Below are 22,461 nucleotides of genomic sequence, written 5' to 3'. Positions count from 1 at the left end.
ATCATAAAATAGCAGCATCTATAGGAACAGACATAACTCCTGCTCTGTTATACACATGGTGCAATGCAATTTGAAATTAAAGAGCATAATCGCGTAATTCCATAAGTTAAGAGTAGCTATGAAGGAGTTATCAGAAGTAGCTAAATGCACTAGTCAGTGGTTGTAAATAAGGAGAGCACAGACTAGTTCGGGTAATGCACCATAAAGGTGGAGTGGCTGAGGTTGTCACATCATTGTGTAATGTTGTAGATCCAGATAGAACCGGTGGCACTGAGCATGTGCCTGTGCCTGCCACAGTGCCACAGTGAGAATGCATTAACGGTGTCAGTAGGGCTGGGTATGACCTGAGTCACCAGGGAGGCCAGTATGGGTTTATGTTTAAAGAGGTGCGGCCTGGTTCAAAAGTGACCTTGGAAGGGGTGGGGCTGGGATGTCAGACCTCATTGTTGAGCCTTCTGGAAGTGTCATGGATTTAATTCAGCGAAACACAGACTACCTGACGACCCCTTGAAACGCTTACGATGTTGTTGTTGCTGGAATGAAAAGAGTAGGCAGGGCCCTGTGTTAAGCTCTAATGGATTGGCATAGGATATTTTTATAGAAGTACAATTACAGATTCCAGATGTTAGTCTGGTGTTATTAATGCTGTATTGAGAGAACAAACACGGCAGATAAAAGGTCAGTCCTTCTTTAATAATTCAAACGCCATCTCTCTCTCTATCTCTCTCTCTCTCTCTCTCCCTCCCTCCCTCCCTCTCTGCCTCTCCCTCTCCCTCTCATAAAAAGGAGTTGCTATCACTTAGCAAAAGGCCCAGCTGATTGACACCCAATGCTTAACTCCTAATATAGCATGGCTGCAGTATTCTTGTACACACTATGACCTTGGACTGGACTTTCATCTCAAAGCTAATGTTTATAAAACTGAGTTCTCCACAGCAAAGGTTTAAAGTCCTGCTGAGTTTATTATGCTACACCTGTTCCTCACACAAATTCTCTCTGTTCAGAGACAGGAATTACACCCAGGTACACAAACAGACCTTGGGCCCAACTCCACGTGTTCACTGTTTGAATGCCACATCTTTTCCGTGATTCTCATCACTGGCTCTTTGAAGAGAGATTCATTACTAGTGACACACACCAGCCTGTCACAGGCTGATGTTAATGAAAGCAAACAAGACCAAAGCCCCAGTGTAAGGCTATTGCACAGTGCGCTTAGCATTTATGCCATAGCGGTGCAGAACAGCATCAGAGGGTGGGCAGAGAGCCAGTTAAAAGAAAGTCTAAATTTAGTTTGCAGAGGTGGTGACAAGTGTACAACTGAGGCTGTTGACGTGACTGGCCCTTTAACAACTGCCTTAGGAAAGGGGATGTTGCTCCTCCCCTTCTCTGTGTCTGCCCCACCCCCTGCCCTCTTGCTGTTTTTTTCCCTTCCTCGGGGACCAGAGCCACACTGCTCCAGTGCTCATGCAGCGTCCAATCAAACCTGCCTGTCTTATCAGACCAAAGTTTAGAGTGTAAAAGTGCAATCATGCAGGCATTCACACAGAAGTGAAAAGAAGAAACAAAACAACTCAAAGGAAGAACAGATACAGTTAAACTATACAAACACACTCAGGAAACAGAAATAGGCTCTTACCCTCACAAATCCTGAGGGACTTAGCTCACCGTTCACGCCCAAACTACAAACTTAGAGCTAAAAGTTGAAAATGGGTTATGTTGAAAGACAGAAAATATGTATACGAATGACCTGCCTTATCAAATATATTACATGTGCACAAATTAGTGGGACAATGATAACAGTGATCGGGGTGATGTCCATCACTAAACTGTGATGTGCTGCCAAGTAATGGCTCCAATATTGCGACGGAAGACAAAATATGGTATAATAACCTGGTATAGCACATCACAGGAATGACAATGGCAAAAACCAGTTTTATGACCTGAATTGAGACCTGGTGCAGTAGGCACCAGTAAGCACAGCTGGCTCGCACGCCAAACCTCCCTATTGTCTAAATCCACTGGTAACAGAAAACAAGTGGAAACAAAGCCACATACCTCCTCATGGCTAACATGTCTGTCTTTAGAAAACAGGTCTACTGACACAGAAAATATATAAAGTTATAAAAGATGACTGGCGTCAGCGTTACACTAAGGTGACTAATTTTCTAGACTTCTTTAGTGCATCATAAAAAAATCATTGAGGCACACACACTTGTACAGATTTGGGTTATTTGCTTATTTGCTGTGTTGGTTGAGGGAGAGCTAAACTGACATTTCCCACCATTCCCCCTCAAGATGCAACTACCTCTTTCATCCAGATAAGAATGTATATGCCAGATAAGTAATGGCTTGCCAAAGTGGCTTCAGAAGGAACATAAGCTATCAGCCAGGTCCCTCATCATTAACACAGAACAAAGAAAGGCCACAGGCCTAACAGCTCTGCTTTTGATTCCCACTGGGATATGGAACATGAGCTCAATTTAGCCTGTTGCTGACTGTTTGAACTCTCCTGTCTGAACTTAAGTACCGTAGGTCCAACACATTAATCAGCGTTTGATTATACGTTGGCATGCACTCAATAATGCAATCAAAATCACTCTGTGGCTACGCTAATATTTCTCCAAATGCAAATTTGCATCCCTGACTTGCAAAGATGGATTCAAACTCTTTACTAGTGTCTCTGCAGTATCTCTAAGTGCAAAAAAGGAAAAGCGGCAAAGGCCACAGAAAGATATGCAAGGCAAGACAGGAGAAGTAATTTAGGGCCATACCACCGTCAGCACTAGAGCAACTGCATAGGACGTCTGCAGCAGTGGGCCTAATTTTCCTCTCTGTAGAAATTCCGGTGGCACTTGAGGCTCATATAAAGCACAGGCTCTCTCTCTCTCTCTCTCTCTCTCTCTCTCTCTCTCTCTCTCTCTCTCTCTCTCTCTCTCTCTCTCTCTCTCTCTCTCTCTCTCTCTCTCTCTCTCTCTCTCTCTCTCTCTCTCTCTGTGTGTGTGTCAAGAGTGGGGAACAGGAGAGAGCAGGTGTCCCCACAGACTGCGGCTGTAACGATGTTTGCAGGGCACTGAGAGCTGGAGCTCCCGAGCCTCCTTAATCAGACACCTTAAACCAAGCATGCGGGGAGTGCCTGATTACTGTTCCTCTTTTTCTTTTTTTTCTTTTTTTTTATTAGGCTTGTCTGGTTTCTCAGACTCTTGCTCTGTTAATGCCTCTTCTAACTGTGTCTTGGTTTCTCATCTTCAAGTCCAAGATGGTGCCAGTTGGCCGTCCCTGGCCCATGGCCAGTAGCCCGTGTGGGCATGACGGCAGCCCATTGGTGCGTTGTCTCACGTTTCCATTCCGACGTCATGGCCGCGTTTCAGAGACTCTCATTTCTGTTCTTGTGGGCTTTTTTTGTTGCTCTCACTATATTTGAGTAAGAACCTGCACTTCACACATTTCAAATCGCCTTTACGAAATGCAAAAAATGGTCAATTTCTGTTCATCAGCAGTTTGATGTAACAGTATTCAAAGTTTAGGTATCCTCATTGTTACATGAGTGTTTGAGGGCTAAAAGGACTGCACTTCTAAAGCAGTGACGGAAAAGCTTCATGCTGCTAAAGCTGAGAAACAGTCATCTGTTTTGATTCTTCTAGACCTTTCAGCAGCCTTTGACACAGTGAACCACAACATTCTTCTTTTTGTTCTCTCCAGGCTTAGTGTGACTGGCTCTGCTTGGAGAAGGTTTCAGTCCTATCTGGAGGGACGGTCCTATCAGGTGACATGGAGAGGATCCACATCCAAACCATGTAGACTCTCCACTGGTGTTCCACAGGGCTCAGTATTGGGCCCCCTTCTCTTCTCTTTGTATACTCGTTCTCTTGGTGATGTAATATCTTCTCATGGTTTTACCTAACACTGCTATGCCAATGACACTCAATTATTTCTTTCTTTTCCCTCTGACACACAGATCTTCAGACGTATCTTGGCATGCTTGACTGACATCGCGTCATGGATGACAGCTCACCACTTGAAGCTCAACCCCAGTAAAACAGAGCTTCTGTTAACTGCAGGTACTCCCATTCCTTATGACCTCACAGTTTCCTTCGAGAACTCCCTGGTGTCATCATCCGAAGTTGCCCATAGCATGGGTATAACTTTGGACAACCAGCTGTCGCTCTCAACTCATGTTTCTAATCTAACCCGGTCTTGCAGATTCCTCCTTTTTAACATATGAAGGATTCGGCCCTTTTTCTCACAGGAAGCTACCCAGGTGCTTGTGCAGTCTCTTGTGATCTCAAAGCTAGACTACTGCAACTCACTACTTGCTGGTCTTCCTCTAAGAGCCATCAAACCTCTACAACTTGTCCAGAATGCAGCAGCACGCCTGGTCTTTAATCTTCTGAAGTTTACACATTACTCCACTGCTGCGCTCCCTTCATTGGCTCCCAGTAGATGCACGTATAAGATTTAAAGCCTTGATGCTTGCCTACAAAGTCAAAAATGGACCAGCCCCTTCATACATGAGGTCAAATGGTCAAAGCCCGATCCATACCTCGAGTACTTTGAACCTCAAGTATGGCTCTGCTTGAAATACCTTGCTTCAGGACTCATGGACGACAAGCATCGAGACTTTTTTCTGTCCTGGCTCCAAGATGGTGGAATGAACTCCCACTTGCTGTCCGGAAAGCAGAGTCCCTTACTGAGTGACTAATTTAGTACTTATTGTAGGGTATTGTTTATTATGTTTAACAAACTAGCACTTACTGTTTATTGCACTTATCATTGTTTAAGATAGAGCTTATGTATTTTGTACTTCTAGGCATCAGCACTGATCCCTGTATTCTACAGTATTCTAGTTCATTGCTATGTTGGACTCTAACCTACTGTACTGTACTAGGATATTCTATGAGTAAATGACAAAGCACTTTTGTAAGTCGCTCTGGATAAAAGCGTCTGCTAAATGTCGTAAATGTAAATAAAGCTACTCTATCATTAAAGCAACTTCAGTTTCACATGTTTCAGGTATTGAATCACAGGTTCACACACAATCACCAAGTATTCAATTAAAAGTGACAAAACCACACACACACACACACATCTCAGTGTAGACCGTTCAAAGCAGCCTTTCAGCAACAGGGTTTTCTAAGCGTACAAGCTTTCTTATTCTTGGGACAAACACACCTTGTGCCTCCATGATATTCAAATACTGCAGAGCATCAAAAATTAAGGCTAGGTCAATGTCTGCAGTCATGACGCATCAATAGGGAGCTGCTACACACACACACACACAGTACTTGCAAAGCACCTCCACACCGTTGGAAAAATGTCCCAGCTCAGTATTTATTCAGTCAAGGTGAAGTAGCATGGAGAGCAGCTGGACACGCACCTACTTCACATCTGCATTACAGGAGAACGCACAATATAACAGATGCCAGACAATGGCAGTTTAAATGGCGATATACTTTAGACAGCAGAAATGTGGCTACTGCAACCGTTTCAACTGCAGGGATGTTCAACTCGATCCGAGCTCTTGTTGCTAGCACAGGACAGCAGAAGCGGTAGAAGCGTCTACATCTCCAGGGAGGGGCACAGAAGCTGGACGCAGTCTGGTGGGCCAGCAATGGGCGTGCACATGCCTGCATCCCACCCGGAGCTGTAAAAGGTCGGTGAGCTCTGTTCCGTTTTCCGTTTAAAAAGTGCTTCTGCTCAAAACAGCCGCTGTGCCCGCGAGGCGATTAGTTATTCTGAAACACCGGCTGCATTCCTCCCGGAGGCGGCTGGCCCCTCAGGCAGGCTGAGGCCAACTGGCTCATGTTCTTCTCATTACAGAACAGGCGGAGAAAAGCAGCAGCCGGCATGAAGAATGCTCTTCACATTGGGCTTTGAGGCACGCTGGCAGTGTAGCCGTGCTGTTCGAAATCACAGAACTACAGACGAGGTCCACAGAACAGAGGTCATCATCTATTCTGTCTTGAGGCTGGGCTTGGGTTTGTTAATGTGCTACACTGCCTCCAACTGTGCATACATTTTATGGACTTTCTTGGAGGTGATGTTATTTGGCAATCTAGATTTCATAATTAGAGTTCAAGAGTTTTAAAAGCTTAAATAAATATTTTTTATTTACATGAATATTTTTATTTTTATTTTATAAAAAGGTCACATGGCTAATAATGCATCTTAACTACATAATGCTGTCTTTCTTATTAAGTTAGCAGCTACAGGAAGATACAGAATAGGCAAGCAAGGATATATGAGTACACAGAAGTTCCAAATAAAGGAACCACATGTCTTTGAAGAGTTTTATTGTGAATTTTACTGGTTAAGCAAACAAAAGCAGATGCAAACGCTATATTATAAAACTGGCAGAAACATTTCACCCCTAGCAAGCACATAATCTAACCAAGAAGAACACTAAGGAGGTAAACATTTAAATAAACATGTTTTAGATTCACATCAATTTTCCACAGAACCGCCATGTTCCAAACTACTGCCACTCACGGCAAAAAAAGATGAAAATGGCATAGTTAAGAAAAGCCCCTTTAGAGTTCCCCTTGTACTGGAGTTCCATTTTCTCTTCAATGTGGAGTGTCTGGTGGGGGCATGACTGGGCTATTCTCGTCCCTCTAAGACCACTTCTGCGCTTGAACGCAGTGGGTAGGGTGCATCACAAAGTGGAACGAATTGAGGAGAGAAAGTGGGTCAGAGGCCCAGGGCTCCTCCCTAAAGCTCCATAGTGATGGAGTAGCCCCGACCCTCTCTACCACTCCAGGGTGGTGACAGATGAAGCGGCTTTAAACCAAGCTTTGTGTATAAAGAAAAGAAAAATTCCAAGACACACTCACCACAGCCACATTTTTCAGAACTGTGCCCTCTGGCTGCCAAATGGATTTCTGAAGAGGTTAACACTTTCTCTGGAGGATGAGGTTCTGGCCCACTGATCAGTCAATACAATGGAGTACAGCACTAGTCAGAGCGACTGTCTCTCTCAACAGAGTTCCAATACTGGATTACTGCCTGTTAAAATTGGTCCAGGGAACCAGGAAAGCATGTGGTCTGGGCCACTCTATCAGTGTCTCACTTCACACCTGACACATTCTCGCAGTGAGAAGCCAAAAATTGTAGAACGAATGACAAGAATGAAGAAATGAAAGACCGGAGGCCTCCCACATGGGTCTGTGTAATACGGGGACTTCTCCAGGGATAGCGTAGCTAGCCTGAACATATGCTTAAACTGATACTTCAATCTCAGGCCTTTGAGAGGTGCAAGGAAGCAATCCCAAAGGATTTCTGCATGTATGCAGCAAGGAAGCCCTTACTGCTCTGAGCATGGTGAATATATTTAGAAGGGACACGATTCCTTTTAGGGGCTAAAGATCAAAACCCTTACTTCAAACTACCATAGTCAAGAAGATTCTGTTAAAAGAGAATGCGGTAAGGTGTGAAGCGTAACTCTAGGTTAGTCTATATAGTGGTAACTAGCTGCTGTAACAGAAATCTTAACCACCAACATTGCTAAGAAACAATCATAAAGCACTTTGGCCACGCTTTATGAAATTAGTCATGAAACGTCATTATTGTCTTAAATGACTAAGAGCCTTCGGCTGATGATAAAGCAAACTGGGAATTCTGGACACATCAATCCAGACCAAACAAAAATACTGGTGAGATGTTGAATGAAGCACGAGTTATGTCTTTATTGCTGCATGAATAATTGATTTGGTAAAAAGTTTCCTTGAAAACAGTAAGGTCATCTACTATCTAAAGACCAATGTGTCTACTGAAAGCAGTAAAATGGAACTTCAGACAGGAGACTGAAGCTTGAGCAAGTTATTTGAAAGCCATACATCTCTGCACATGCCCTCTGTCACATGCTGAAGACTGCAGTTAGAAAGAGCTCCCCACCATGTCTCCCAGAGAAAATCAGATGCAAGCGCAACAAATAATTAACCTACCAAGGCTTTAAACACAGATCACAGAATGAACAAAAGTAACATTCTGCTGTGCTTAAAACACACCGCTTTATAAACATATGATGTGGCATGATGGAGAGAGAGAAAGGGAGAGAAAAAGAGAGAGAGCTAATGTTCTGTAGACACCTTGTGGGTGGAGGATTGACTCACTTGTACCTACATCAGAAACATGAACATCCACACAGGAACACAAACTTTGTCTACTTTCATATCCTCCCGCTAAAATCAGACATGACGGTGTCTCACACACACACACACACACACACACACACACACAGCTGTTTCCATTTGTAACAAACTCTTTGTCATATTATACTGATCATTGTGCTAGTTTGCCTGCTGAACATTAAGATGGAACTTTAATGGCCATAGAAAAAGAACCAGAAACCATCACACTGTGCCCACTCCTTACTGTAACTTTGCATTTGTTCGCAAATACCAGCCCAGGCTGGGATTTTCCAAATGAATTCCTGTTCCTGTTCGCATAGGCTTCAGCACTAAGCAACACTAGTGAAGTGTTTTGCAGATACTGCCAGGATGGTTCAGGTCTTTGAAGTTGCTGGGCTCACAGACTGACATGAAAATTCAAGGGCACTTCTCCATGTGACTGGCTGGCTCTACAAGACACCGGAGGGTGAACTGGAACACAGGTCCCAAACTTGTTGGAAGGTTCTTCTGCTTCTCCAGGTTTTTAATGTCTGATTCTTTTTACATGCAAACTTGTGTTCTGGGAGACTAGCTGGATTCAAACTGTAAGCTCCCAGTTCTCCATGAAAGCATAATACTATATCTTGTCAATCAACATATGCATAAAATGAACACTTAATTTAATGTGGAAAATGCTCTGGTGTAGTTAATCAGGCCCTTTAACATGAATGCTGGTCTCGTATTAAGTTTTAGGACTTGTGGTTGTACAAGTGTCTCACTGACCACAAGGGAAGTTAACATTTTTGGGTCTGGCAGTAAACATGTTCTGACATTTTCTGCAGATCCCCACTGAAACCACTCTGATCTTCCTGTTGTTGCCAACAGGAAGCTGGCTGATTTGATAATTGCACACACACACACACACACACACACACACACACACACACTTACATACACATTTACACATTCATGTTTCTCTGCAAGCTTGAGACCACTTCAACAGTGGTGTACACACTCATTATGGGTACATAAAACTACTTATATAACCTCAATCCAACAGAGATTCTGAGTGCCTGATTTAGGCTGCTGGTAGAGGAACAGTGCCTTGACCATCAATCCTTGCCCCAACTTCCTGAAATAAAGTGATACCACAGGCAGGTCCACTTGGGATCAGAGACAAAAGATAACAAGCTTATTTTTTTGTCATGCTCCTGTATCTGTGAAAATGAATTTTCTCTCCCTGCAGAAATATCACTCCCCCCCTGCGAAATGCAAGATGTGCAATTATTCCAAACCACACCTGCATGCGCACACACACCTCCAAACCACACTACTATTCTGACTACCTCTACTAACACATTATTATTTCTGCTAATGCACCTGAAGAATACTTGTAATAATTGTGTGACATTAAAAAAATGTGTGCAATATATTAATTTGCAACAAAATACTGGTCTTTTGTGATATGATATTGGCCACAATATGCAAATAAGCAGAATAAGAAAATACCTTCCTGTGGGTCATAAGCATGCCTTAAAGCTGGTTTCAGCAACTCATTCATTTATTACATTCACCTCAGATGCTGAAGCCTCAATTACATATTTTCTAACACTTCCTTTTTAAGGTATTTTATCTCTGTACTGTGTGGTGTTAGCTATAGTATCATTTCAGAACATAACCGCCCATCTTAATCATGTAAATGTAAGCAAACCACATTAATGTACAGTTTGCCTTACCAATAAAACAAGCAACCAAACACTGCTGCAAAGTGACTAGAGCGAGTGCCTCCAGTTTCTCCATCTCTTATTTGTTTCACATCATCAGATAAGACATCAGAGCGGGACTTCCAAGACAACATCATTGAAAGCCCCATTCAATTCAGGGGACTGATGGTCTCTCTGTGTCTCTAGAAGAGGTAATGGGAGCCCTATCTAAAGGACAGCCACTTTCTGCTGTTTTGAGCTAATTCCAGCAGCTCAGGCAAGACCGGTGCACAAAAGCTGGAGCAAGTGGGTGGAGGAGAAGGGCAGCATTTAAACAACAAATGCTCCAGTTCAGTGTTTTCAATTGTTCTTTATGTGCATGTGTGTGCATGTGCACACGCGTGCGTGCGTGTGCGTGTGTGTGTGTGTGTGTGTGTGAGTGAGAGAGAAAGAGTGAGTGAGTGTGTGAGTGAGTGTGAGAGAGACACAGAAAGAAAAAAACATGCTTATGAATTTAAATTAAATAAATTATTTCCCCACAGGCTGCCACAGCACAAAGAACACAACAACATAACTACTTTTAGAAACTTTAATATGCCTGATAAAAGAACAGCACGCACGCAATCTTCTAATTCAGCTGGAATGGTTTAACTGTTCTACACTCATTTGGATGTTGTGGGCAGTGATGGGTTTCAAATCATTATTTCCAGGAAGTGTATTGTGTATATAACTGTTTGGTATGAGTAGCACGTTTCTGTATCCAGTCCTTGTGAATGACCCCTAAATAACACCTCCTCCCTCAAAGGCAGAGGCACATAGAAACTAGTTTAGCCAGATTACTGCATACCAAGCTAAGAGGTAAATTATGATTTTATGCTAATTGTTTTAAACATGTACAAACTGCACTTATAATTCTAACCATAATATGATGGCGTCAAACAGGCTTGTGGTTAAAAAAAGGTAATTTTAAATTTAAAAAATGGATGTAGATATGTGCATACGGCAAGGTCATTTTTCACTTGCATGTTTAGTAACATGCGAATGAATGAATGAATGAATATGTTTTTAAACACTTTCAGAAAAACTGAAACTCAAAATTTCCTTCAAGTTAAGCTAACCAGGAACACACAGCTTAGAACAGACATCATGAGCAGATGATGCAAAGTGGAGTATGAAACTGACTGCCATGGTCCAGAACTCAACAGGAGCCTGCAAATCATAAATACATAAATAAACAAACAAAATGTGTGCATGTGTGGGATGGGGAGTTCCTTTGGTGTTGGTAATGACAATGGAGAACCAAGGAGAGCTAGGCATGGCCCACTGCTCTGCACAGGCCTTGCTCTACAGCAGGCTCTGCATGGCTGGGAACTCATCCAACCTACTGCTACTGCTCAGCATGGCGCTCCATTGCTTTCTTCATTCCTCCCTCGCCCTCTTGATCTGTTTCTCTCTCCCTCCCTCCATCTTTCCGACTGCAAAGCTCCAGCTCACTCCGTGGTTTTATGAGGTAGCTGCTTATGAGGTAGCTGCTAGCCAAATCTACTCAACACCTGCCCCCAAAACTGAAGGACACAGATGCTTTTCTCATATATATATATATATATATATATATATATATATATATATATATATATATATATATATATATATATATATATGACCTGACCTGTTGGATTCAATATGCAAGAGAGAGGCAACATGGTAACCCCAAGAGGATGTCACGCTTTCTGACAGCTCTGAACTGAAAAATCTCCGTGTGGGTATCACAGAGAACAGAGGAACACGGAATGACAAGTTGCAAAAGAAAGATGGTCTCAACATTAACAGAAAGAGACAATTCACTGCTTAACTTGAATGCATTAATAGCAAACTGTACTAGCCAGAGGTTAAGTAGTCTGGCATTATAACAAGGCCACATTAACAAACACAGCAGTAAGGTGGAGATGTGGCAAGGTACAGAGTGAAAATGCACACATGCACACAACTACTTAAAGTCAAGCGAGCCCTTTCATTTAGGCCTCCTTTTCATATCACAAGCATGACTAAGCTTAAGGGTTTTGTTTAAAATCCTCAACCATTACCTTAGTCTTTATTAATTCTCACTACAATACACAAACAAACAAACACACACACACAAATAATGTAGCAACCTACAACAGGAACACAAGTGTGTGTACAAGTGTATCTGTGTGTGCATGTCTGATGGGTGGGCTCATGGCACTGCTTTGATCACTGGCCTTGCCTGAACCGGATTTGAGCAGAGATGCATCACACACTCCTGGAGATAGATACATGTCTCCATGGTGACATGAACACACACTACCAGGCTCTGTGCTGGGACACAGTGTGGCACTTTTATAAATCAAAATGCATATGGATGTGCATACACACCTTATATGAATCTTTAATTAGCTGAATAGTCTGTATTCACTTTGTTAAAATCATCAAAACCTATATATTATATACATAGTATAAGTACTACACTACTTACAATATATTATACTATACTATACTATACTGCTTAAATCCATGTGAATTACATGAGCGAATACAGCTTAAAACACCTGATGCTCTCTGAGGAAGAGGCAAGAATTTGAGATCATTCATCTGTAGTTCTACATCAAAGTCAACAGTAATGCCTGTTTGATCTTGTCCTCTTGCAGGGCTTGCTATTGTCCTCTGGAACGGTGTTGTCCTCTACCCGTGCAGTGTGCAGACGCTCCTGTCCACAGGTTCATGTCTGACGGCTGGCCATTGTAGATGGGGCACCGTCCAAGATCGGCACTTTCCTCCATGGCACTGAAGGTGAACCCCACAGGTGCCTGCGCTTGTCGAGCCGGGGGCTGTGTCACCCGAACCCGGTCGGCGTATTGCCCGCTGCTGCCAATGGACCCGCAACCTTCCTGCGCCTTCGAGCAGTGGCCAGAAGCCGCTGCCAGATCCTCAGTGAGCCTGTGGAGCTGGAGGGAGCAGCTGTGACACAAGTAGCACAGACATATTCACATGGGTCTGGTGCAGGATGAGCTCCATCTCACATTAGCAGTGGGCAGAAAATAGAGCTTGAAATTCCCCACGTGGAGCAATGAGTAGAGGTTGTCCTGGGCCAGGGTCTTGGACCCAGGCTCTTGGACATGGGCCTGGTTCCTCCTCCCAGTCGCCCTCACGGTCATTGTGGACGCCACTGTACAGGCCCCGTTCTGCAGCTCCTCCTTTCCTGCTCAAACAGGAAGAATGAAGCTCCTGAAGGGGGCCAAACAACTTCCCCGCTGCTCCAACCAATGCTCCTGGACACCTGCTGGAGGTGTCTACCATGAGCAGTCCACTCAAGGTAGCTGGATCACTGGAAAAATTTTCCACTTTTCTTGCCAGTGAGTACAAAATCAAAGTACCACACACCCCCGATTGAATTCTGAGTTTGATATGAGCCAGTTTGTTCCAAAAAACAATTTAATTTACAACTGCAATAGTAAATTCAAGAATTCTGTTATATAATGACATCATCTGTCATATCTAATAATTCCAATTGCAACAAAAGTCTGAGAGGGAGCACATGATGTTGTTCAAATATATTTAAATTAAATTCCCCCTTGCAAAAAAAAAAAAAAAAAAAAGGTTTAATCAAACTTCACTTTTGGAGAAAAATTGCAGAGACCACACTGCCAAACATTTAACACCTGCAGCATTTGTGCTTCAGTATATCGCTGCATTAATAAATTCACCTATATGTTCAACCCTGTCAGCTCTCGCTGTTCACATGTGAGGCAATGTGAGGCAATGAGATGCTCTTGCTGATCAATAATCAAAGTTATCAAATTCTCTCTTTCCATCCCTCACCGTACTTCTACACCCGTTTATAATTAGCCTTGCCTGCGCTACACACAAAGCACCATCGTCTTTGGCAGTTCTTGGAGGTTCCGGTTTCTAGACAAAAAATGAGAAAGGCAGGACTTGCATTCCCAAGGTTTTCTGCATATTTCATCACCTTCTTTTGCTGTGGAGTAATAAGACACACCACCACAAAGACACTTAAGGCTGAGATGATCTCCAAGGCTTGCGAGTATATTAGCAACTGAGGGATCATTCTAACACCTGAGCAGCTGTGGGTAGTGTCAGCAGTGATGGCAACACCACACAGATCATACACACTTTGCTGGGTTTCATCACTGAAGAAAGAGGGGTGTGAAGGTATGCTCTATAAATCCATTAGTGCAGATTTTAAATGAACCTGATTAAATTGATTAAATTTTAAAATGAGCCTTTAAATTGCCTGAGCAATAAAATTAAATTTAATTTGGTAAAACTAAAATACTAAAATACTACTACTAATAATAATAATAATAATAAACTAGATTACATTCATCAGTGAGGCAATCCTTGTGAGCACACTGAATGATTAAAACAAGCCCTTAAGCATGTTTTACAGAAGTTTGAAATTGTCTTCATTTTACAATACAATTCAGCATTTAATACTGGCAAGCAAACCTATAAAATCAAGCAAACCTATAAAATAACTACCATTTCATATCAAACATTTTTTAGCTTCTCACATTTCTGTAACATTTTGAAAAACTTCATGCACATAGGATCCAGGCCAAATACATTCTCTTAATCTATTGTGTTTCATAAAAGCGAGAACCCCCTGGATAAATGACAGCAATCGTCACACGTCAATGCCGGACTGTCATGTTGTCAGAGTGGGCATATGTGCTGCAGCTAGGGTGTTTGATCAGAGCTGGGTTCTACCTGTCTACCATCAAGTGGGCTAATCAGGGCTCAGGGCACATTTGCATTTTGGAGCAGGCACTTCAAAGGGCCCTCCCACCCAGCCACATATATGACAAGAGCTAAACTACAGGTTAGTTCAAATAAAAAGCCCAGTATTGCAACACTCAGTATTCAGTACTACAGCCAGTCATTCATGTTCTGGAGCTACGGACAGTCACCGTACAGCTTTTATTGATGTTGTACATGTTCCATCTTCACTTTTATCCATTAGATTTCGGATCCCCATAAATGATGCAAAATGTCTATTTGCACAGGAAATGAGGCCAGCAACAGTAGGACAACTGCCAAAATCAAACTGAACTACTGCCTGAAATTTAGGACACACTGCTGGAGTCACAATGACATGGTATGCTCCAACACCACCCTCCCCACCTTCCCCCTCACTCTGCACCTTCTCTCGCTGGCTTCCTCTCTCTCTTTTCTCTCCACATCTCAGCATGAAATATGGCAGAGGGAAATTTACTAACCCCATCTCTAGGAAACGCACGATGGCAGCGACAGCATTTGAAGACTCATTGTCCCTGGTGCTGTGATGAATTAATCATACAGGAAAAAAATCAAAAAATCTAACTAGAGGCAGCTCACTAAAGATCAGAACAGTTCTTTCTTGCTTATCCATACTGTAGGAGACCAAGATATTTTCTATGCTTCCAACAGGTCACTGAATTCATAATTCAACAATGAAACATTCTCCAAACCACACACTATAAAGCAAGACTCCAGACAGGAGTGTCATGGTGGTTTTGGACAGTGATTACATTAGTCACCGAACACTGGAACATACAAGCCTTGTGGATGCACCTTTGGACCAGCCCCGTTGCCATGGCAGCCCTGCTAAGAGGTGTGAGTTACACAGAACGAAGTACGCATACGCACATGTTGACAAGACCCTCGTGCACCCAGTGCAAAGACACAACATGGCAATCACGGGACAGTGGGTAGTTTTTGTGAATCCTGCATCCAAGCTCCTACAACAAATCCACACTAAAATAAGATCCAGCACCGTCACCCAGCTAGTAATTAGCACCTACTAAGTGGCAAGAGCACAGCTAAATAAGACTTTAGTCATGTGTCCCTACAAGGTTGTTTTTACACCTATTATTAAAATGTAGTTATTTGTATCTGCTACAAACAGCCTGGATCAGATAAGTGGGTACTACTGGCACTTTTATGCTTTGTGTTACACTACATTCTAAATGTGTCTCTGATCTCTACAAGGTGGGTAGAGATCTGGATTTTACCTCTGGATTTCCATAAATGTTGGACTGTATTAAGAGGTGAATACATTCATATTTGCCCATAACCCAACCTCAATGCATCCTTGACCACCTTTATAAGTAATCTGGATACACCTGACTAAACGGATCCAATTCTATACGCATTTAATTCTGAGTGTGAATTAGATACCATAAATGCTCATGCCGTAAAAAAGATAAAGGATGTAAAGAAAGTCATTATATACCCTCACTGAAAATTACTGCAGTATCAATGGTTTATATTAGGGATATTAAGGCATTTTAAAATCAACAGTTAGCTGTGTAGCTTGAACATTAACCCTTCAGAAAACACAAAATTGTATGCATTGTTCTTGCCGTGTGGTGCTGCCAAAGTGAGAGAGTGAATAGGACCTGATCTGACCGGTCTCCTTGGTGAGTCTCTCCTACAGTCACACCATCAGATGTTAAAGGTGATGATTTTAGGCAGTCTGCCTCGTTGGTGCTAACTTTGTTTTCCTCTTATCAGGGGTAAACAAACCTTGATTCCTTGTGCTTGAGTTAGATGGATTCTTATATTTATTTCTTGGACATTAAAAATAGTTCTTAAAATGGCCAAAAGAATTATATGAAAACACTAGGAATGAATAAGCAGCAAATGATATGAGATTTAATACTAGATCACATTTATGCTTTTTACCATTATAATAAGCACAAAATCACCAACAAAAACACTTCAAAACTGCTCTCATTTCTAGAATTGTTCTAGTACTATGGGGTGTTTGTACACATTCTTAACTACTGTATTAAATATTTCATATATATATATAAATAAATAACCAGGTTTTAATTATGATTATTATACTTTTTTAGTACACTGTTGTGGTGTTTATAGTTATAAATGCTGATGCAAGTCGTGCTGGTTTCCATAAATATTTTGTCTTACTCCAGCAAGAAACATACACCATGGTCATAGACGCTAATCTAATAGGGCTGCACAATGATACCAGTTCAGGGGCACCTTCAGCCTTTATTGTTCATCCTGCACCCAAGACATCTATTTTGTCTCAAGTACTACTGTACATGCATGTCAATAAGAATGTGTGTAACTGAAGCCATTAAGACCACGCGATCCTCCAGTTACATGACAAAGCTGCAGTTCTGTCCATATCAGATGGCAATGAATCCCTGAATCATCACTCCATCTGGAGATAAAAATCTCAGAATTCTTGAACAGACAGCAAATGAAGGCACTCAGCACACACAGAGGGAATTTCTTTTAGAAAAATCCAAATAATCTTTCTGTGGAAAGAAGAATTTCTGGTGATAGTTTACGGAAGATCCCATCATATGACTTTGCGACATGCAGTGCACTCAGCTGAGCTGTGTGTGTTTAAACTGTTGTTTCTCCCTTCCTTTTTTCTCTACCTAAAAGTAGATTTTTACAAATACCACAATTACGTCAACATCTTATCCATAAATTGTCTAGTTTTGCTTTGTAAATTGGCCCAGAATTGGCTGATGAAAGGAATATGGCATGTTACTACCAAAAATGAAGTAGCTGTCATTTTGTACAAACTTACCATCCCCAGGGATATCGAACGACTGTTCTCAGAGGTGTGTGTGGGAATAGAGGGTGGCCTTGTTATAGCAACTTCATCCTGCACATTTAATAAGTACAAGAGATCACACTGCCATAAGATCTTAAACATCTGACACAACACAAAAAAAAGAAAAAATTCAGTACCGGGGGTCAGCATTCTGCTCTTGACAAAGAGTGTGTGTACTTGTGTGTGTGTGTGTGTGTGTGTGTGTGTGTGTGTGTGTGTGCATGTGTTCCTTGCGTGCATTAAAGCAGCAATAGCCCCTCAACAAAATGTTGTTTAAGCAGCCATAGAGCCTCAAGCTGAAAATACTCATAAGAGATTCTTCAAATAACTACTGCAGGAGTGCTTACATGCACAGACTTCAGAATTCTGGCTGCCTGAATGTTGCTGACAGTCCATTCTGCCTGTGCACACACTCCCGCTCCCTGCGCACTCTCGAAACAAAGACTCCATTAGGGGAGGGTGCCGTGCAGTAACTGGTGCCCTGGGTCAGCTGGGGAAAAACCATGAAAATACACCATCTGAACAAGGTCCTTTTGGTGTCATTTGGTTTCCAGAGTTGCTCCCTTTTCTAAAAAAATTAAAGCCTCAAATAATAAATACAACATGTAAATGTGATGTAATTGCACCATCTTAAATTAAAGAAATTCGACTTCAAACAAACTGCACTCTTTTGCTTCTGGGTCATAACCATGACCCATCAATTGTTTTGAGAAGCAATACTTGCAGGCTGTGTTGTGGGCACATTTCTGGAGAGCTAAAAACAAAGCTTAAACCTCTTTTCCCCCCCTCATGGACATTCAGAACATTAGTGACCTCCTTCTCCCAGAATCTTCCATAGGCCAAAAACTGGACCATTCTTCTGTATGTCCTGTTCGTCCTTTGTCTAGGCTTGTTAAAAACAGTTGGTGACCAACATCAAGGACAGGAGGAAGTAGTAAGGTCAATAGCAATGACAAGTTTGGCTTCAAACACATAGCTAACCCCCGTGACTCAGTTCCCTCATACCGAGATATCATGCTATTCTCCTAACAACCCACAACCAAAAGACGAAAGGTAATGATTGCTAACATGTCATACATCCGTTTGGCCCTATTTGACCCTCTTCAAGTTGACAGGCTCTATAGTTTGTTACCCATCATATAGCTCTGCAAGACATCTCATGTATTAATAATTATTGCACTATTGGCCTTTGCAATACTGATCTCAGCAGATATAAATGTAAATTAGGTCTCTAACAAATTACTTTGTGTGTGTTTGTTTGTGTGCGCGTGTGCGCACCCTGTGGGCATCCTGACCATCTTAAATGTTCCTGATGAATCTTCTGTGGGTGTTTTTATTAATCAAAGCAACCACATGATCCAAAATGTAAATAATTATGCAGAATACCATTTAACCATCATGTATTTATGTTTTACCATTACTTTTTTAAAAATTGCAAAATTGCACACAATTGCATTATACAGCAATATGTTCATCAGTATTTTGCAACCCTATTAGCAATCCAGTGAAACAACCGTGAAGTACATTTCCCACTTACGTCAGACTCATGATATTAACAGTATAGTAGAATATGTTCATCTCCTACAGAAGCATACATGCTGCATTGGTGTCTGCGTTCATGGCTGCCGTACTCAAAACAAGGAGCATTTCAGTATCTAAATGGACATATTTGGAAACTTCAGTTATAGTCTTGTAAGCAGACTCACTGTTGCAGTAAAATTCTCAACAAACCAAGCCCTAAAAAGCCGAATAGCAGCAAAAAAAAAGAAAAGAAAAAAAAGAGGAATATTGTTTTCCTCTGAACTAATTTCCTCTGAACTAAAGACACTGAACTAATTTGATCGAGCTAGAGAATTTGTGTGGATGGCTTTTAATGATGTTCCTCCTTTTAATGATTAGACTCACCAAATGCTAATACTAAAATGCCACAAGTATGTGGTCACAACTATTGTGGCACAACTATTTTATAAATAGTATCATCTACAGAAGACAAAGCACAATTTCACTGTGATTCTCAGTTATGAATCATGAAACTACATCACTGTCAATTTAAAAGGCAACTTAGCCTAAACATCTAAACTTCTAAATAATTAAAGCTAGTTAGAGTTAGTTGGTATTGTCTATTTGGCAACAGCAGTAAACAGAAGCAGTGCTCTAAAAAATTCAGTTTCACAACACTTACTACTTCCATCATACCTGCTTGGATGTTAGTCAGGTTTGTACATTTGTATTTTCAGTGTGTGTACTACAAATGTAAATAAAGCAAGCCATGCTACTTCATGGGTAAACTAGAGCAAACTCATGGCTTTCATACTGCTGACAGCATGAAGACAGAAATTCAATCAAATTTACCACTATATTTTACCCAAATTTCTTCTGCCTGCCCTGTACATTTATACATACTGGTATTCACGAGGGCATCAAGAGCATGTGCCAAGCAGGTGCAATATTTCAAATATTGACAAATATTACAAAGATCGACAAATTAAGTTACAGAAATAGAGTATTAAACATCTGCTTTTTCGCTGTGGTGATCTATACTTCTGTCAGTAACATCAAAATTTTTCCATTCATAACTTTCAATAGTAACACACTTATGACATGGTCCTAACCCTAGACTAGCCAGTAAGTACACAACACTGCAGACAAAAAACCTCCCCTCCCAAAGTTAAAAACAGAGTGGTTTGTAGTATAGTATAATTGTATACACTGCAGCACTCCCATGAACCATACAAGTTACAAAGAGCAGAAGATAATCTATTGTTTATTGAGACCTATAGGTTGGGTGTTTTCTGTACTTTACAAAAGCCATAAACTGCATGTCGATCTGAAGATCAGGCCTACCTGAGGTTCAGTAAATCACCAAGGGTTTTCAGCCTTCTACTCACTTAGACAGAGATGCTAATGAAATGAGAAAATTTCTTGGACAGCAGAAGTGGCACTTGGCTTTAACGAAGTGTATGAACAAGAGCCTTGAAGTGCTGCACTGAACTAAACACGCCATCGGGCTTACACTTATCACGGCTGCAGCACAGGTTTGTGGCACTTGGCAGCCAGTTATTTCTGACCTGGAAGTTTTCCTCATGGTTACCACTGTCTGTCTGACTGCCTACATGCTGTGCAGAAGTACCACTGCAGCAGTAATGACATAATGACAAGGCAAAAAAAAAAAACACGAAAAAAGGCAGATGGAAAGAAAGTGGCTCACTGGTTCGGTGACTGCATGGCATGACAGGATGTAAATAATAAGGCCTCATATAGGAGACTAACAATTAACTAGCCTCGGAAGCCCCATTTACAACTCTAATAAAGAGATCGCTGCTGTTTGGATGTTTGTGTGGGGATATTTCACTGCACAAACGAGGCTGAGCAGATCCATTCCAGACTCTGCTGGTTGAGAAGTTCAGTGGTGATATGTCAGAATGTCTCATCTGCGCAAACAGTGCAAACAGAAAATGCATAAATAGGGCACTGCCGCGCAAACCTCAGTACTGTGTTTCCTGTCACATGCATCCTGCATATGCGCTCGTATGAGAGAAACGGTGAAAAAAGGGAGGGGTTGAGTGCCCTTTCACGTAATACTACTTTTGAATGGCCTTGAAAATGAGTGTGTTTTATCTGTTAGTGGTTGGTACACGAGACTGTTCCTGGTCGACTGATGTGTTGGGGCTGTGACAGAAAAGCACACCAATTCACACCCAAAAATATAAGCCCTGTTATCTGTTGCAATTGCTTTAAATCTTTTAGTCTAGCTCATTTTTATAGTACGCTAAGCCTAAATGACGAATACCCACATACGGGTAACTTACCATTTAAATCTTCCTCAAAATGTTGTTTTAAATTGTATTACTATCACCGAAAAACATTTTTGAGATATCTGAGCTCGAAGCCATGTAACAACAGTCTGCTGCGTCCGTAGGCACTAACCTAACGTAATGCTGAAAAACGCATCGCGTGCCATGACTTACCAAGTAGGAGTAGTTTCACCTCCCTCGCCGCCTTCTCTCCGTCTTCGCGGAGATTTTTGTCAATCATTTTCGATCTTTCTGCAGCCGCCTTGTCCTCTGCACTCACCGTACACCCCATGGTTCCGAAAACGAGCGCGCTTCCAACTAGCGCTTTCCCGAATTCAAAACAAACGGTGTCTAAGAAAGCCTGAGATTGACCCACTCGAGCGCGGTATTCGGCGATTTACTGAACACAACAGAAGACTGTGAGGAATGCGTAGACGACGACTGAAGTAGAAATTGCGCAAAATATGACCAATTAAAAAGTTTCACTTGGAAAATGTCAGTTACTATGATGCTCCATCAATCGACTGTCATTACAAATCCACACAGAAGGCAATGATCTGAGTTCTTTGACAATAGCAGTCTAAAAGTTGCCGTAAGGCAATTTCAGAAAAAAAATCAATATAGGCGCTTCCTGCCTACATAACACGAAACCAGCGACATCCACATGCAGATATTTAAGAGCGCCTGCTTAAATTATCACACAAATGTTGGGGTGAAACGGACTCAAGCACTGACGTACGCAGCAGCTTGACTGCATCGAATCAAAAGCCGAGGCGCGCAGTGATCAGTCAAAATGTAGAAAGCCCCAGTGCGGAACTCTGCTACACAACTGTTGTCTTCAATTGCTTGTCCTCTCGCATCAAAGGTTTAGTAACATAATCCATACGTAATCCGACAAAAACCTCAGAAACGTAGGTTTGGCGCTGCCACGCCCGTAGTGACTGTGAACTAATGCGGAATAAACAGCACTTCTAAAAACCTTGAGCGCGTCTCCACCGCGAGCTTGATTGCCAGCTGCTGGTGAACTTTGGAAAATGCAGTGCTTACATATCTATTTCCTTTTTTCGTAGAATATAGACTGCATATTTTGTTCAGAGGAGCTGCGAAAAATATTTTTAAAATATGACTGTAGGTGCAAAATCGTGCAAAAAATAACATCTTACCAGAAAGGAAAAAAAAAAACAGTTCCTATTAGGCAATTGAGTACAAACACAAACAAGAACGTAGGTTACATTCCTACATTATAC

General features: G+C 41.8%; 1 protein-coding gene across 1 annotated transcript in view; it reads right to left on the bottom strand.

Moving 5' to 3' along the window:
• The window catches only part of gnai2b (guanine nucleotide binding protein (G protein), alpha inhibiting activity polypeptide 2b), a 37,298-nt gene extending 15,113 nt beyond the window's left edge, over positions 1–22,185 (bottom strand). Inside the window, exon 1 of the mRNA XM_027000608.3 lies at positions 21,389–22,185. Coding sequence (XP_026856409.1) covers positions 21,389–21,506 — 118 coding nt within the window. The 5' untranslated portion in view covers positions 21,507–22,185. The remainder of the gene's footprint in view (positions 1–21,388) is intronic.
• Positions 22,186–22,461: the final 276 nt, after the last annotated feature.

The sequence above is a fragment of the Electrophorus electricus genome, chromosome 7 (assembly GCF_041902795.1).
Source record: "Electrophorus electricus isolate QZ-2024a chromosome 7, ASM4190279v1, whole genome shotgun sequence".
Taxonomy (NCBI): domain Eukaryota; kingdom Metazoa; phylum Chordata; class Actinopteri; order Gymnotiformes; family Gymnotidae; genus Electrophorus; species Electrophorus electricus.
The sequence above is the reverse complement of the archived record's forward strand: the minus strand, read 5'-3'. Positions and strand labels throughout refer to the sequence as shown.